General features: G+C 50.3%; 5 protein-coding genes across 5 annotated transcripts; 3 read left to right on the forward strand and 2 right to left on the reverse strand.

The window, feature by feature from the left end:
* Positions 1 to 411: 411 nt before the first annotated feature.
* On the reverse strand, positions 412 to 2,879 carry FIESC28_02189 (uncharacterized protein; the record flags this gene model as incomplete). The annotated part of the gene is made up of 3 exons (XM_031156339.1): positions 412 to 450; positions 512 to 2,370; positions 2,420 to 2,879. The coding sequence occupies 3 exons, from the start codon at positions 2,877 to 2,879 to the stop codon at positions 412 to 414; spliced, it is 2,358 nt and encodes a 785-aa protein (XP_031019510.1).
* Positions 2,880 to 6,357: 3,478 nt separating this feature from the next.
* On the forward strand, positions 6,358 to 9,920 carry FIESC28_02190 (uncharacterized protein; the record flags this gene model as incomplete). Its single annotated transcript, XM_031156340.1, has 3 exons — positions 6,358 to 6,611; positions 6,694 to 6,887; positions 6,967 to 9,920. The coding sequence occupies 3 exons, from the start codon at positions 6,358 to 6,360 to the stop codon at positions 9,918 to 9,920; spliced, it is 3,402 nt and encodes a 1,133-aa protein (XP_031019511.1).
* Positions 9,921 to 10,360: 440 nt separating this feature from the next.
* FIESC28_02191 (uncharacterized protein) lies at positions 10,361 to 12,958 on the forward strand (the record flags this gene model as incomplete). The annotated part of the gene is made up of 3 exons (XM_031156341.1): positions 10,361 to 10,400; positions 10,467 to 12,259; positions 12,314 to 12,958. 3 exons carry the CDS (start codon positions 10,361 to 10,363, stop codon positions 12,956 to 12,958), a joined length of 2,478 nt encoding a protein of 825 aa, XP_031019512.1.
* A 794-nt stretch (positions 12,959 to 13,752) lies between these two features.
* FIESC28_02192 (uncharacterized protein) lies at positions 13,753 to 14,930 on the forward strand (the record flags this gene model as incomplete). Its single annotated transcript, XM_031156342.1, has 4 exons — positions 13,753 to 13,771; positions 13,854 to 13,916; positions 13,970 to 14,088; positions 14,139 to 14,930. 4 exons carry the CDS (start codon positions 13,753 to 13,755, stop codon positions 14,928 to 14,930), a joined length of 993 nt encoding a protein of 330 aa, XP_031019513.1.
* Positions 14,931 to 15,246: 316 nt separating this feature from the next.
* FIESC28_02193 (uncharacterized protein) lies at positions 15,247 to 16,805 on the reverse strand (the record flags this gene model as incomplete). Its single annotated transcript, XM_031156343.1, has 2 exons — positions 15,247 to 15,315; positions 15,372 to 16,805. The coding sequence occupies 2 exons, from the start codon at positions 16,803 to 16,805 to the stop codon at positions 15,247 to 15,249; spliced, it is 1,503 nt and encodes a 500-aa protein (XP_031019514.1).
* Positions 16,806 to 17,473: the final 668 nt, after the last annotated feature.

Below are 17,473 nucleotides of genomic sequence, written 5' to 3' on the forward strand. Positions count from 1 at the left end.
TTGAAAAAAAAAAAAAGCAAAAGGCGTATGTAGAGTAGATATGATCATGATGATTTCTTTCAGGAAAAGGCGGAAAGGGCAGGAAAAGAGGTTATTAGGTTGGGAATAGACGTGCAATGTGGAAACGATTTAGAATGCCGTAATAGTTCAAAAAAGAAAGACCATCTCAAGTAATAATTTTAGCCTGTCAAACAACCTAAGCTTTTGTCTGTACAGCATGTCTTGAATACAAGTGAGTGAAACAAAATAATAACGCCACGCTATGCCCTGATATGCAAGAAAATCCTTCTCCACCTCCTTCTTCTCCCAATTTCCAACTACACTGTCCGCACTTCTTAATCAACATCGCTGTCTATGAAAATCATATCGAACAACCTGCCAGAAAGAAAAACACCATAGACCCGTCACGCGTTACTGTTTTTCGGGGGCAACGGCAACAGCCTCGGTGGCCTGCTCGTAGTACTTAGCTTTCCTTGAATTCACTTCATTTCTCTTGGGAGAGATGACCAACCCCTGTGATGTGCTGGGCGAGGATGTCCTCCTTTAGATCGGCCGCCTTCTTGTTTCCAAGAGGGGTAGGATTGGAGGCACCCTCACCATCCACATGGCCTTCTTCGCCATCTTCGTAGATTTCGTCTTCGTCATCCTCATCGTAAGCTTCCTGCAGATCGCGTGCCATAGACGCTTTCAGTTTCTCCTCATCGATGCTGCCACCCAATACACTTGATGCTTCGGCGAATTCGTCCATAGATGCACGGGAGATATAGCTGTCAGCAAGACCTTCGCCAATCTCATCCACGTCCTCGTCCATTTCGGCATCTTCTTCATCGTCATACTCCTCTTCGTCGTCACCATATTCGCTGGTGGGTCCTTCAGGACCGTTGTCGTCGTCCTCATCATCACTCTCGCTCGCCGAGAAGTCGGCCATGGCGAGAGGGTCATCTCTCCAGTACGTGAAATCCGTATACTCCTCGCCGCCACCTTTTACCAGCGTGCTTACAGGAGGGAAGTAGTGATCAACGACCTCGTTGATATTCACGTAGCTCATCTTGAGCTTGTTGAGAGTCAAGAGATCCAAAGACACTTCGGAATTGGAGTTGATGGTGAAGATGCGGTTTCTGGGCACGTCAACGGTTCGGTAAGAAATTTGATCCGTCAATCGGTTTCCATAACCAGCGTAGAATGGGGTACGGTCTGGGCCGTAAAGATTTCTGATATCTCTGAGAGTAGCCATCTTGAAAATATGTGGCTTCCGAAGATAAACTTCTCGTCTCAGAGCAGCCATCGTTCGGTCTGGCGAAAGAATAGTTGGGCCTGGAGGCATTCTGTAGCCATCTTGCACAATACCAGCCAGGTAGGCTCTTGTTGTATCAGACTGTCCGACGGATCGACTAGTAAGATACATGATGTTATAACCGTTGGCGGAAATGTCGCTGTAAAGCTTGGCAACACCGGAGTGTGTCCAGTCACGGCCGATCATGTTCAGGACATGGCCAAGAGCATCTGACTTGGTAATAGTGCCATCGATATCGGAAATGACGACGGGTGTCTCATGCCTCCAAAGATACATGTTGGCTTTGCAGGTAGCCCTGTTTACAGTGAAGGCCATCGAGTTCGCGCCAGGCTTCAGCTTCAGATCCTTGAGCTGCTGACTAGTCAGCCGCAAGGTTTTCGCATAGTTTCTGTTAGGATCGCCTGCGTGGCCTGAAGATCCTGGTGGTGTGCGAGGAGGAGTTTGCAAGTCCATCGGACCAGCATCGGACTCGGTACGTCGATGAAGGGGAATGGGCGAAGCGGTCGCATCACTGCTGTCACTTTGATATCCAGGGTCCGAAATAGCATCGGCGGCAGTGGAGCGACGATGCGACTGCAAAGAAGCCTCGATGGTCTTGTTCATGGCAGCCTGTTTCGCCTCCTCGCTGCTGTAAATCCACAGGTTTCCTTGCTCGTCGAATCCGAAGAGCGCGCCGATGTCATAATTTCCATCCAACTCTTCTGAAAGAATCTGTCGAGCCAGAATCTCAGCGCGAAGTATATCCTCTTCATTGCCCTTGAAACCGGTCATATCCAACATCAGATCACCAGTGTCGGTAACCTTGGTGGGGATGCTTGCAGCAGACAGTCCCTTAGACAAAGCTCTGGCACGCTGAAGCGCTTCTCCGGTAGATAGAGGTGGAGGACTAGAAGACCTCTCAGAAGCAACATGTTCCTCGTCGTCGGCAGAGCTATTGCCATCCAGGCCTTGGCTTCGGGCGCTCGGTCGGAGGATGTCCTCGCTGTGTGGTCGGGGTATTTTTGTTGAAGACCAGTCGCCAGACACGGGACGAGCGCTGGGTAGTTCGGGTGAGGTTGAAAGGGGTGTGATCAAGCCTGCTTTAGTATCAGCATAGGTTCTTGCAAGCTTGCCGCTTGCACGTACCATTGTCATTCCCTTTCTCATATAGAACCGAAGGGGGCGGTCGCTGAGGCCTCGCCTCGGAAGCGTCCAGCTCGAATGCTTCGGGCTCTTGCAAACCGGCAACAGACTGCTCGGCATTGAGTGGTGGACTGCTCGCAGGGCTAGAAGCGGGCGAAACAAGAGGTGATGTCTGTAGTGACTGTGGAATCCTGTCTGTGGTCTCGAAAACGAAGAAGGCCTCGCCGCCCTCACCGAGCTTCATGGAATAGCTCTGCTTAACGCCATTGACCTTGAATTCGACCTTTTTGTCCGAAGGTCGCAGGAGCGAAAACTTTCCGAATCGTACGTGGAACGGAGAGCAGACTAAAGAGCCATCTTCGTGCTCGACGACAATGACATCAATAGCACCACTAAGGGTCGCGGGGTTGATTGAATTCCATGCTGTCGACACAGACTCGCTGAGACCTCGCACGTATTGCATCTTGCCTCTCGCGGCAGAGGAGGTCGTATAGTATCTCTTGTCGATATTAATCGCAAGTTGAAGAAGTAGAGGCGGCTGTCGCGGGGAGGTTGGATGACGATCCGTAGGGACTCTGTTTAAGCTGACGAGCTTCCAAGAAGAGAAGGATGCAGTAGCAAAGAGCGAGAGCCCAGGGCCCTAGAGAAGTTTATCTGATATCAGAGAGTGGGAGTAAAACGTAGGGCAAGTGAAAGGTATGTAAGAGAAATTCTAAAATGTCTGTCTGATATTAGAAAAGAAAGCGGAATGGAATGCGGATTGTTGGGGGAGCAGGACGGTCGAGCCAGTGGATGGAGGTACCGAGTACCTGCTACCTATACTTGCTGGTTGAGCGGGCCCAGGTTCTTTTTTTCTTCTTACCCCAGTCGCCCAGTCTCTTAGATCAGGTGAAGACGTCACTATAGAGTTGGAGAAGTTTTAGTAGGCTGGAAAAAAAAGAAAAAAGATTCTTTCAGACAAGAACAAAGGATGTTTGGTGACAATGTAAACGTGCGAAACAAAAATGCGATGCTGAGGCGACTATGAAGAGTGGTGACACAGCATAGAAACAAAGAATCCCATAAGCTCTAACATCGGGCTACCTAAGAATGACGAAGCCATTGTTACAGAAGACCCTATGGATACAGTACCTGTACCTGTACAGACGTTGAGGGGCGTTCCACCCAACATGCCCTGCCGTAGTACCCGGTACAAAGACACTACCCCAGCTCGCAGGGGTCTAGACATCCGCCAGAATCATGATGGATGCCCCAGCAGAATCTATCACATGAACGGCTCATGCGGCCAAGTTTGCCGAGTTGAGACTTTGAATCATTCGGTTCTTTAGGTAGTTCTTGGTCTATAAACCTGATTGATGGTTAGATGGAAGTTTCTATAGTTGAACGCGTCACTAGAAGGGGTTGGTTCTACTGTAGGACTATGTATTCTTAGGCTGTTAGTTGCTGATAATTGGACAATATTCGATAGGCTGCAGAGTTACCGGGATATTTTTGATGGATTTGTTCAACAATTGATATGCATATGTAGCCAGTACTACTGTCTAGTCTACTATGTATATTCACCTACCCATGCTCATCCTGAGTAAATCCATGCTTGGTACAAAGAATCTGACCGCACATGACTGCCAGTCATTTATATCTCGGCACCTTTGCTCCGTCGAGTCACACTTGGCTGTAGTCATCGTCTGCCAGATAAGCGATCTCGTTGTTGGTTATACGATCTCAATTGGAGAGAACCTCGAAGACTCTTTTGGGTCATTATTTTCTCACTTTTCTATCATATGCTGATACTAACTTACACAACTTGACCGCTCGGGATCAGCCGAGGTTGTTGACAGGACCCATAGACAGGGGAAGGATTATGGTTATTCTATATTTGACCCTCTGGTTAATTAAGGGGAAGGGAATAATCAAAATTTCGTAGTAATCGGACCCTTCTTGATAATAAACATATGCATACAGAATACGGATACTCATAGGTAGTTAGAATAGTGGCTGAAGTTTCATTGTCAACCACCCAGCATTTAAGTTACTTACCCTATTCAGATGCTCAATCATGCAGTAAAGAGCATTGAAACACAACATAACCTTCTAATCATGCTTCTCGCTAGGAGTTCGCATGGGAATAAGACCTGCATACCATCTTGTGTTTTTATCCCTATGTGATGCAGTAGGTCTCGAATGCCAGTAATCACTCCATGAGAATCAGTGGAGATTGGTGACCTGCATAAAGAATGAGCCGCGGCTCAACACATGCTTCAGAACAAAAGCCTCCGATAGCTTCCAAGTATTCAGTACAGTCCTCTTTCCTTTCCCATTTTGATTTCATCTTCGGCCACAATCCTTAATGCTCGTAATTTTCGCACTCGCTTCTCAACTGCAAGTTGTCAGCCAAGAACACTGCATATGATAATCGATATATCTTTGTCTTGGCGATATTGATGTCATTGATTGACCAAGCTCGTCTTCGTAACCTAAAAGCTACTAACGCTCAGCACAGTGGACTACAAGTTTCTTGAATCGAGGCAGCTTAAGAGTAGGATGACACGGATACCTAGTCAAACAAGATCTGAGGAGAGTGTGAAACCAATTGACGTTCAACTTATGTAAAATACTCGGTGCAGACGAATTCACATGCTTGCTTCCGTTAGAGATGCCTAGAGTCGATATCGGTCCGTTGAATTTGAACAGGGGTGACAACCAAATTGGACAAACCCTTCTGCCTTCGGAGAAGGCTCCATGAGGTCTGGAAAGCTCGGGCACTAGACACCAACTGAGGAAAAACCCTGAAAGCTGAATTTGAGGCGATCTCCGGCACTTGCTGTTAAGGCTGTCGAGCTGGTCGTTGGTGTCACCAGCTTGAAGCTGAACTGGGGTATCATGTCCAGATACTCAGTTTCTCAACTTGGGTTTTATCTTTGTCCTCTGAATCTCGCCGCCTTTGAGTGCGGATGTGCAACACTCGATATCGATTCTGATCCAATGAATTATTCATGGCAAGTCTTGTGTGCGTGTTGATATGTCCCAAGCTTGTGGAATTCGCCTATCGGCCATCTCGACGCCTTCACGCGTTTATCTGCGAGATGAGAAACGGCAGAAACCTTATTTGCGCCCAATGAAGTTGCCGTCCAGATGGTACTGTACAGTACGCAAAGAGCCGTTGAAAAAGTCAGCCATATTGCGTCTTCTGTCTTGATGAGTGGACGTTCTGCCGCAAGCATCATTAGTGACGTTTTGCGGTAGCGATTCGCTACGCTAGCGATGAGGCTTGATCGCGAACACATTCCAATTGCTGTTAGGAAAGCTTTTGTAAACATTAACTGCTACCAAACCAGTCATCGTCCTAGACGCGGCATCCATCGTAAAGACATCATCCATAGGTAGACCTGCCTGTGGACCTTAAAACGATCGTAATGAGGAAACAGGCGGCAGCAAACGGTTATCAAATACAGTGCATAGAAAACAGTGATACCCGTCATTTTGTTCATATTAGATGGCCCAAGAGCGTAACATGGCGTGTGAACTGCAAATTGTTAGTCGCTTGGCTGGCCACGCGACAGGTGAAAGCACGGTGTATCATTCATGGCAGCACTGTAATCTCCGCAGAAACAGCAGCCCTGTGGCTGAGAATTTGCACGCTGCAACCAAATCTCCACTGGACCCGAAAGGGACCCCGAGCCGATGACCACGCTGGTCTCTCTTTCCTCTCTCCAATGATCAGACTAGACTCGCTCCGACCCAAACCAAACCAAGCAGCCCATGCCCATGCCCGCCTATTTTTCACCCACTGCTGGCATCGGCATCTGCCTCGAGGATCCATTTCCCACACGACAACCTGGACTTGGACTTGGACGTGAACTTGGATCTGGATTTGGACGATTCTTGGACGCTTGGCTCGGTCTTCAACATCTTCAAGACTGAGATCGCGCTGAGCTGAGAACATGTCATGGGAGTTACCCGTCTTGACTACTCTCATCCTCAGTGTACTTGGCTTCTGGTGGATTTATAGCCCTCGCGCCAGCTACCAGAAGGCCTTGCTCTACGCATTCCTCTGCAGTCTTACCGTCCTTGTCGATACTCGTCGCCTGATCGAATACTTTTCTCCCGCCACGATCGAAGCATTGCTTGATTTCCGCATCCATGTTCTTCTGATCCATCATTTCAAGATGGTCTTGACACTTGGTGCTGTCGTTTGGTGAGTTTGCCCCTCTTGTCAAATTCGACAACCCGACCCCTCTGTTTTGCATCACGCTGACCATTGGCCCCCTTTGCTTCAGGCTACTGCATCGCTCGTGGCAGACATTATGGAAACCCGTTCCCGACCTAATCAACATTCTCGGCGTCGACGTGCCCGAACCTCCTGATGTATCTCTTGCTGGCATCCGATCCGATGCTGCTACCCTGAGCTGGACTCGCCCTACCAGTAATCGGCCGGTGCAAAAATATACTATCCAAGTGAATGGCGTTCATGGTTGGTCTTACTGTCGAGATATACATCGAACTCGAATAGGGTGAAATTCCAGAACTTAACTAATACGGTTGGCATATAGTTGGTGATTCACCTGGAAATGAAGTCGCAATTACTGTGACAGGCTTGAAGCCAGATCATTTTTACAATATCAGGGTTGTTGCTGTCGGCCCGAACAACTTCCAGGCTGGAAGCAAGGTCCTACGCCTTCGAACTTTTGGAAAAGATGGTAGACCTCAGCTGGGTAACTCACGCTTGCCTACCAGTTTTGCAAACAACGACCATCCCCACCCCAAGATTGGCGACGAAGATGACGAATCCGATTCGCAAAAGAAGTCTCCGGTACCAACCGTCGAGGCGGCCCCTGTGCTGGATGGTAACAACGCGTCTACGTCTGATGTGAGCGCCACTGCTCCGAGCCAGCGACGAAATACGGTCAACCGACGACACTCACCGTCCGTTGCTAGCATGGATCAACCTCAGATCAAACTTCCACCTGTGGACGGTCCAGAACTGTCACTCGACGAACTGAACCGACGATTCGAGTCCACCAGGAAAGAAGTTGACGAAATCCTTGCCCAGTATGCCAAAGAAGAAGCCGAACTCCAACAGCAGGAAGAAGAGCTTAAACAGGAGAAGGAAGCCAAGAGACAGGCTTTGAAGGAGAAAGAGGAGCAGACTGCGCAGCTGAAGGCGAGTGTTAGGACCACTATGGAGCAGATGCGTGCTGCGGAGAAAGAGCGAACGAAGAAGGAGCAGCAGCTAAAGGACAAGGAAAATAAGAAGTCCAAAGTCCGTGATACTGCTTCTAAGCTCGAGAATGACATTGAGAGGATGAAGAAGGAGCGAGATGGCTTCGAGGCTCAGAAGAAGGAGCTGAAAGAAAAGAGAGACAATGACGGCCAGGAACTTGATGATTTCAACGCGAAGCTACAGGAGAAATGTGCCGAACTTGAAGCTGAGCTCCGGGAGAAGGGAAAACAACTCCAGGACCTCAAGGCTACCCGCGAAGAGCTTCCTGGTGCGGACGATGAGCAGTGGAAGGAGAACGATGTTGTCGTGCGGAAGGAGTGGGACGCCAGGAGAAAGGAGTTGCACAGCCAGCTGGTAGCGGAAACCAAGAAACTCCATAACCTGGATTCGCAGATTCGGTATCTTAGGGAGGAGCACCACAATATGGGACTGTACTACAGCAACCAACCAGACCCTACTGCCGCAGAGTTTGAGCCTGCAACAGCTCAGGACCCCAGAGACAGCGGGAACTTCGACTCTCTTTCCCATCTCAACCTGTCACCGCCGCCCAACCAGTTTGGACCACCTGACGACTCTTTCTCTGGTTTCAGCCGTGCTGGATTTAGTCAAATATTGTTTATGGACCACAACGCGGCCGACAACGCTGATGATCACCAGTCAGAGGCCGACTTCAGGGCTAACGCGGGACCTCTTAGTCCTACTGCCCATTCTCTTCTTCCTTCAGGCATCTTTGACGAAACTTTTGAGGATGCTGAAGAGCATCTTCCAAACCAGTACTTGCCAGAATCTGTCACAGCTGCAGAGGAGGATAACCCGCAATCGCCATTATCGTCAGATGGACGCTCTCTCAACATGTTCTCCAGTCCTCATGGCTCGTCTCACAACTTGCCTTTCCCTCAGTACAACGACATGGACTCGCAATCCCTGAACATCAACTCATCCCCACAGCAAGCGCCCCTTCAATCGAGTCACCGACTATCTAGCTTGTTGTCTAATTTCCAACGCAGGGGAGCAAAACCGGCGGATGTTGAAGGACCTGCGATTGGCAGCCTTAAGGCGGGTCAGAGCCAATCGTTCCCACGAAGCACTGATGATCATGACATGCCAGGCAGCAAGCGTAGGATAAGTTTCTCATGGATGAATAGGCACTCGGGAGAACCCAGCCGGTCGAGCATGGGTCCTACTTCCAGGCCATTTTCTGCTCGGAGACTGAACCCGTTTGCCAGCAGTGCTGGCGCTCTTACAGGAGACAACGATTCTCCCGACTCTCGGCCTGCGTCAATTGCTTCCACGGACCTTCCTCGACCCTCGACTGACAGTGGCTCAATCTGGAACATGCCGGGTGATTTCTCTATGCTAGCCAAGAACCGAGTCTGGTCGCCGAACGAAGGGCGCTGGTCTTCCAGAAACCCATCTCGCCGTCCTTCACTTGGTGCCGCCCCGACCGTGCTTGAGACGACTCTTGCAACAGCCAATGATGAGATCCTCGACGATCGTGACTTGCTCGACCCTCAGACATCACCTAGTCAGATTGGTGTCATCGGATCACGTCCGCCTAGTCACCGAGCATCAATGAATCGAAATCTCAACCCAGCGGCACCCACGTTTAGGACACCATCTTTCTTTGGTCGCAGAGATAGAGACGCTAGCCCCGACAAAGGATCGAAGGGTAAAGAAAAGCGTGGTAAATCCAAAGAGGGCCGTACTAAGGGCATAGAAGCTTTGACACCCACCGTCGAAGTGCCACCAAACCTTGATGACTCGCCATCAAGTCCACGAATGTCTCGCGACGCTTATTCTGTTCACACGCAGAACTCGATATCGGAATCTCATGAGTCTTTGGATTTGGGCATGACAGCCTCGAATTCGACGACGGACAACAACGCTGCGAGCCACAAAGATGCCGATAGCAGTGTGGTCAAGAAGCTGTTTAGGAAGGGAAGCTCCAGCAAGTTTAGCACACTGTCTTCCAGGCTGAGTAAGGACTCTGTCTTGTTTAAAAAGGGGCCCGGCAGCAGCACATTTTCCGAGAAGAACATGTCATCAGAGCATCGACCTAGTATTGGCGATGCCGACGAGCTTGACGAGGACATATCTCAGCTTGGCCGCAGCTACGACAGTATGGCTAGCAGCCCTTCGTTGGGTCAAGGCAGCTTCAAGTCCAAGGACGCCCCTAAGGAGGGTCGCATGGGAACGTGGCGCTTCTCGATGAAGAAGAAGACGAAAGAGCCTGCCGCGAAAGAGAAGGAAAGTTTGGAAAATGACAGGCCTGTAGATGAGTAGAGGGGTATATAATAGCATGAGATGCTGCGTAAAGCAGTGCAGCGTTCTAGAATATTATGTAGCGAAGCGAAGCGAAGCGGCATGTTGGCATTGTAGTGGATAGCAAGATTTTATCATGATTATTCACATCGTTGATAATCACACCTCAACCGTTGTACTTTTTTGAATATAAACATTCTCGCCGAGTTGTATAGTTATCTTTAAAGGAAAGGGCATGCGTGCATGCTTCAATGTTGATGGAGGCTCAGCTCAGGGGAAGTTCAGCCACGTAGTAGTAGCCCAGCCCAGCTTATCCGGGATGGCCCGCTTTTAGCCATCATGGCACTTGACACGTGCAAGGAGCTTCCTCATGCTCATGTTCATTGCGAACAACAACGTCCACCATTGATTGAATCATCTTGGGGGTATTCCGGATAATCAATGGATGAACTGCCGTCATAATGAATGGCAACTATACAGAACCTTCAGCCCTAGACGCTGGTGAGTAGGTGGTGAAGCTGGAGCTTACCTTTATCCCTTTGTTGCTAACCCCCCATCCCTCTATAGTCGACTACAATGCGATAGATCACCTCAACCTCCTGTTTTCGCATCCATCGGCGATATCATCTATAAGCGAGGTCTCAAAATCGCTCCAGAATCACCAAAATGCTCTTTCGAACGATATAGCCACGCTCGAAACCACCCAGGCCTATGGCTCCGACTCAAGCCTCGAGCGCATGCAATCAGCGCAAGCCGAGCTTGCCCAGCTGTTTCGAAAGATCGAAACGGTGCGCTCACGTGCGATCGAGACGGAACAGAATATCACATCGATGACGGCCGATATCAAGAGACTCGATGGGACGAAGCGCAACCTAACGCTAAGCATGACAGCGCTCAAGCGGCTACAGATGCTGACAACGGCTTATGAGCAGCTCCGAGGCTTGGCCAAAACGCGCCAGTACAGAGAGTGCGCAGGTCTCTTGCAGGCTGTTTTACAGCTCATGAAACACTTCAACAGCTATCGTAGTATCGAACAGATCGCGACGCTGAGCAGGGGTGTGGCTGAGCTGCAGCGCGAGCTTCTGGAGCAGGTCTGCGAGGACTTTGAGATGGCATTCGCCAAGGGAGAAGTCGGCTTGCGAAGGGGTATGCTTGTTGAAGCCTGCCTTGTCATGGACGCTCTTGGAGATTCCGCCAAGGCTCGTCTCATGAACTGGTACGTCAATACTGAGCTGCGAGAGTACCGACAGGTCTTCCGAGGCAACGATGAAGCCGGTAGCTTGGACAACATCGGACGGCGATATGCTTGGTTCAAACGAATGATGAAGACACATGATGACGAGCACTCGATGATCTTCCCACCGCATTGGAGGGCCAATGAGACACTGGCAGCGGCGTTCTGCGACGGTACTCGCGATGACTTCAAGGGTATTCTGGAGCGCAGCATGCGACGTACGGACGGCAACAGGATTGATGTCAATCTACTATTGAGTTGTCTGCAGGAGACATTGGACTTTGAGCAGAGTCTTGAAAAGCGTTTCGCAACTACCTCAAGAGCCAGTATCGACACACTCAGCTCCGTCGAAGATCGGGCACACAGCTTCCATGGCATGATTTCAGTTGCATTCGAGCCCTACCTGAGCTTATGGGTTGAATCGCAAGATAAGCAACTGGCAACGATGATACCCAAGTATCGCAGCCAACCACTTATACCACCTGATGATGAGTTCTCACCACAGGCTGTCATTGCCTCAGCGATTGAGCTATTTCACTTTTACAAACTCACGCTGTCGCAATGCGCAAAATTATCTACCAGCGAACGTCTTCTCGATCTAGCTAAAATACTGGCCAAGTATCTGGATGAATACGCCCAGCAAGTCCTGCTGCATATATTGCAGTCTGGTGGCCCTCAAGGTCCTCCACTCCAGGACGTGGTGCTGGTGTTGAACACAGCCGACTTTTGGCACATAAACACAAATCAGCTGGAGGAGAGCATCAAGAAGAGAATCGACGGTGAGCTCGTGTCCAAAGTTGATCTTTCATCACAGTCAGATGCCTTCCTTGGTGTAGCGAGTGCATCTGTTCTGGCTCTCGTTCGCGCTGTCGAGCTCGACTGTGAAGGTGTCTGGCGTGAGATGAAGAATACTAATTGGAGCACCATGGAGAGTGTTGGCGATCAGAGCTCATACGTAGGCGAGCTTGTAAAGCATGCTGATGGGAAAGCTGCTGAGATTTTGGGTATCATCTCGAAGCAACAGTACGCCAGGGCCTTTTGTGACAATTTGGTGGAGCATCTGGCGACAGGGTATATTAATAGCATTATCCAATGCCGACCGATATCCGAAGTCGGTGCCGAGCAGGTAAGTTTGATCCATTCGCTCGAGTCAGGTTCATGTCTAATAGTGGGTTTGTAGATGTTGCTCGACAAGTATGTTCTCACCAAGGCCTTTGAGAAGTTGATCATGCACCATGCATCATTCTCAGGACACGAGGCTCCTCCATCGAGCTTTGTGCGAAGAGTTCAGCATTGCATGAACCGACTTGATCCATTGCTCAAGACACTTCAAGTGCGACCCTCGCCGCCAGAGGGCTTGGTGCAGGCGTATCTGATCCATATCGGAGATCGCTCAGATACCAACTTCAAGAAGATATTGGATCTGAAGGGAGTTCGAAAAGCGGACCACGGCCATCTGATAGAGCTCTTTGGTATTCACCGGGATAGCACAACTAATGACAAGCTGGTTGCTAGCTCGCCATTACTAACACCTCTCATGACAACCATGAGCTTGGGTAACACCGCTGCCCTGTCAACCATGAATCCGACAGTGGCATCAGCAGTCAGTCCTAGGTTTGAGGCCGGATCTCTGGGCGAAAAGCTCCTCAGCGCAGCAAGAGATATCCAGGGCAGTACGAGCACCGTGGCACAGACAGGATTAGAAAAGGCAACAATCAATGAGAACTTGCGGAACTTTGGCAAGTTCTTCAAGAGAGATATTGGATCATTGGGAGCTAGATTTGGAAAACGAGATGGTAGTGTTGGCGCAGAGGAAGGACGATAGAGCGTTTGATACAGTTAGATCGACTAATAACGTCATGGATCCCTTGTTTATTCATCTTTTTTTAACTCAAGCCATGTTCCTGGTTGTCATGAGGAATCAATTAAGGATATCATTTAACCATCATGTACCCATCTTGGTACACTGCCTTAGCCGCGGTATAATTCGGCTTAGTAACGTCAGTTGATGCTACTGATTGATAAGGGAAACTGAGCAGAAAAAATAACCTGGTCAGCTGTCAAAGTCATCCAGCAGCTTCTAATCCTTCTGCTAAGGCAAATGTCATCTCCACACCAAAGACTCTCTCCGTTGGCTTATAAATCCACTATCTCGACCCCCGATCCAATCAGAATATCTCCTCGAATTTGATTCCATATCCCGAATCTGCATTGACTCGACTTGCCTCACCTCGCATTGCATGAATAGTCCAGACCCCACATATCAAACCACGTTCACATTCTCTCAGGGTCGCCCGCAGTCGCCGAAGTCGCTTTCAGCTAGTTAACTTGACCAGTTTTTTCTTTACCGCCCCTCCCCTCTGCTGTACAATTTGACATCCATCGCATTGCTAGTCTTGAGTGGCGCTTTCCTGTTCCTGTTCCTGTCTGAATAAAGAACTCGCGACAACCCACCTTTTTTCTTCTTTCCCCCATCCCACCTCCAACACCGCCAAACTGTTCTCCTCAACCTTCAAACGCGTTACTCTTCGTTCAAGCGCTGGCCTATCGATTGCGGCAGCGGCTACTACATTTCATAAAACAACTAGAAAACCAGCCGTCGAGTTTGGTGTTAGAAAAATGCACAGCAAGGTTGTCAGTATGTTTTACCCCTCCATCGACAGGGTGAACCCCTCATACTCCGAAAAATCACAGATAAGGCTGACATTGAGTTTGTACAGTTATCGGCTCAGGGCCTGCTGCCCACACGGCTGCTGTCTACTTGGCACGAGCCGAGTTGAAGCGTAAGTTGACGATTTGTGCTCAGATATAGCACTGCAATACTAACACAAGATAGCCGTTCTCTATGAGGGTTTCATGGCCAACGGTATCGCCGCTGGCGGTCAATTGACCACCACCACCGAGGTTGAGAACTTCCCCGGTTTCCCCAAGGGTATCATGGGAGGCGAGTTGATGGTAAGCTTATCTCAGACTCTGGCTGGAAAACCAAACTGACATGACCCCAGGACAACATGCGAGCCCAGTCCGAGCGTTTCGGCACAGAAATCGTCACCGACACTGTCGCTACCCTCGATCTCTCTTCCCGCCCCTTCAAGTACACCACCGAGTTCTCCCCCGAGGAGACACACACCGCCGAGACCGTTATCCTCGCCACCGGTGCCTCCGCCCGCCGTCTGAACCTCCCCGGTGAGGAGAAGTACTGGCAGAACGGTGTCTCCGCCTGCGCTGTCTGCGACGGAGCCGTCCCCATCTTCCGCAACAAGCCTCTCTTCGTCATTGGTGGTGGTGACTCCGCCGCCGAGGAGGCCACTTTCCTCACCAAGTACGCCAGCCACGTTACCGTCCTCGTCCGTCGCGACATCCTCCGTGCCAGCCGAACCATGGCCAACCGACTCCTCAACCACCCCAAGTGCACCGTCCTGTTCAACAGCGGTGCCACCGAGATTCGAGGTGGTGAGGATGGTCTCATGAGCCACCTCGTTGTCAAGAACAACAAGACTGGCGAGGAGAAGGTTCACGAGGCCAACGGTCTGTTCTACGCTATCGGTCACGACCCCGCCACTACCCTTGTCAAGGGTCAAGTTGACATGGACGAGGATGGCTACATCAAGACCACCCCTGGTACCACATACACCAACGTCGAGGGTGTCTTCGCTGCTGGTGACGTCCAGGACAAGCGATACCGACAGGCTATCACCAGTGCCGGTACTGGATGTATGGCTGCTCTCGAGGCCGAGAAGTTCCTTGCCGACCACGAGGACGACGAGCGAGCCGACGACCGACCCAACCCCAACTAAGAAAGAAAAATAGAGACATAAAAGCTTCAATATAGACTTGCGCCGTTTTAGACAGGATATAGAAATCTAGTTAAAAGTCACGAGCAGTCAATAGACTCAATCTAATGAATTTTACGTTAAAACAAGTTTTCACAATATCAGAGTGCACGTGTGATATTTCCAATTGAGGACCTTTATTTACTATTTCATTACTTTTGGCCGACTATGTTCTTTAACTAAACAAGATGCGCCAAACAACTTTTTATCTGCCAAACCTAGGACAACAGCATCATAATGCTATCCTGGCTGGTTCATGGTATCATGATATGTTATTTTCTTAGTTTCGCTCGAGAACAGCAGGAGGGGTAATCTCGTTGCCCTTGAGGTTCTCAAGACCCTCACCACCCTGTACAATGTTAGCATCATGTTCTCTGTGTATATAATCTGAGTGCCTTGACTTACGTAGCTGATAAGAGGTGACACCTCAACACCGACATCGGCCTTGTCGCCAACAACGACGGCACCGGCGGCCTCCACCCAGCGCTTGCCCTGGGTCATGATATCGGCCTTGCTGGTATCGGGGTCATCCTCACCAGTGCCAGGAGCGTTCTTGAGAGGAGAGAACTCGTCCTCACGCTTAACCTCGAGAGAGGCAAACTTCTCCAGTGACAGGAAGGGGAAAACGTCGAAGACGAACTGCTCGAGCTTGATGCCGTTAGGCTTCTCGGGCTTGACAGTCTCGCCGCTCTGGAGATCGGCGGAGGGGATCTTCTTGCGGGCGATGTGGTGAGGAAGCTTGTGAGCCCACTGGGGGATAGAGTCGAGGAAGCGGAAAGAGTAGTAGTGGTTGACAATGTTGGCAGCACGGAATCGGAGGAGGTCAGGCTGCTTGGGGTCGGTCTCCTCAGCGGTAGCCTGGTCAATCTCAGAGTACTCAACAACATCGGGCTTTCCGTTCTTGGAGAGAATGAGACCGACAGACTCGGTAGCGTTACGCTTACGCACGACCTTGGTGGCAATGTCGACATCGAGAGAAGCAGAGAAACCGATGAAGACAGGGTCAGCGACCTTGACAAGGCAGTTGTCAACGCAGTAAGCATGGATGTGCTGAACGCCACGCTTTCGCATGTCGTCAACAACACCAGAAACAACGAGAGCGTTGTAGAGACCACCGTTTCCGTCAGGGGCAACGGCAACCTTGCCCTTGGTCTCAAGGAGGATCTTGCCATCGTTGGAGATGCAAGGCAGAACACCCTGCTCGAAGATCTTGACGTTCTCCTGGCTCAAGCCGAAGTAGTTGTTCTCCTGGAAGAACTTCTCGGTAGGACCACGAGTAGGACCGCTGGTCATGACGTACCAGGGAACAACGGCGTTTGAGCCCTTCTTAGCAGCAAGCTCCTGAATCTTGGCGATTCGCTCACCCTGAAGCTGGAAGAGAGACTTGTGAGAGGGCAGACCAATGTCGTAGCAGCCCTTGGGAGCAGAGCTACCCAGACGGGTACCCTGGCCACCAGCCATGAGGACAACAGCGACCTGACCCTTGGAGATGAGGTCAAGACCAGAGTCGTACCACTTGGCAATATCATCGGCGCTGGAGTCGAGGATACTGGCGGTGGCAGATTCGGGAAGAGGCTCGAGGCGGTCGGGCTCATCGCTGGTCTTGGGAGGGTTCAAGGCGCGGTTTGTGATGTCGTTGATGTGGGAAGGGTCGAAGCCAGAGAGCTGCTGGTAGAGGGTTCCTCGCTCGGCGGAAGACAGAGAGTCGTAAAAAGTGAAGACTTGCTCCTGGCCGGCCTTGGAGTACTTCTCCTTGAGCTCGTTGAGAGCCTCAGGAGTAGGCTCAGCAGGGGCGTCAGAGCCCTTGCCAAGGTGAAGCGCCTGCTTGATGGCCTCCATTGTGATGTGTGTGTGTAAGTGGTTTGGGGGGGGAGTTGCGGTGAGAACGATTGAAAGCTTATAGACGGGTGTCTAGAAGCTAAGATGAGAGAAAATATGGAAGAGATTGAAGTGGTATGAAGAGAGAAGAGGAAGAGAAAAAGAGGAAGAAACAATGGGGGGTGGGAGAGTTGGGAGCTAAATACGAATGGAAGACAGTCGATCTCGGAAAGAGCCTTACAGCAAGGTAATCCGCGACTTTCCTTTTCGTTCTTGACGTCGTACTTTCCCTAGCAACGCACCTGCCTACCCAACACGTTTACTTCCTACCTAGCTTACCTACTTCTTACTACGGTCTTACCTTACCTCTACCTACCTTAGGTGTAACGCCTTTACTTCACCGTACCTTGCTTGCACTTGCTTAAAGCTCCCACCCCAATGCTGATGCCCCTCAGCTGCCCCGCCTACTCTAGGTCGAATTGAGCTTGGCGGCCAATGGGAAGAGGACCATGAACGGCAGAGGGGCCATCGATCCTGCCTCATGCTTGGTGCTGATGGAGAGGCTTTGCTGGACGCCATGGCGCCCATGCTGTTACGCTGCCACCTCCTATTCGATCATTCATGAGGTGTTCGTTTCATACATAAGAGTGTACGTAAGCTCAGATATAACGGTCAGGTATAGTAGACCT

Source organism: Fusarium coffeatum (assembly GCF_003316985.1).
Source record: "Fusarium coffeatum strain FIESC_28 chromosome Unknown BRIP53273_contig_49, whole genome shotgun sequence".
NCBI lineage: Eukaryota > Fungi > Ascomycota > Sordariomycetes > Hypocreales > Nectriaceae > Fusarium > Fusarium coffeatum.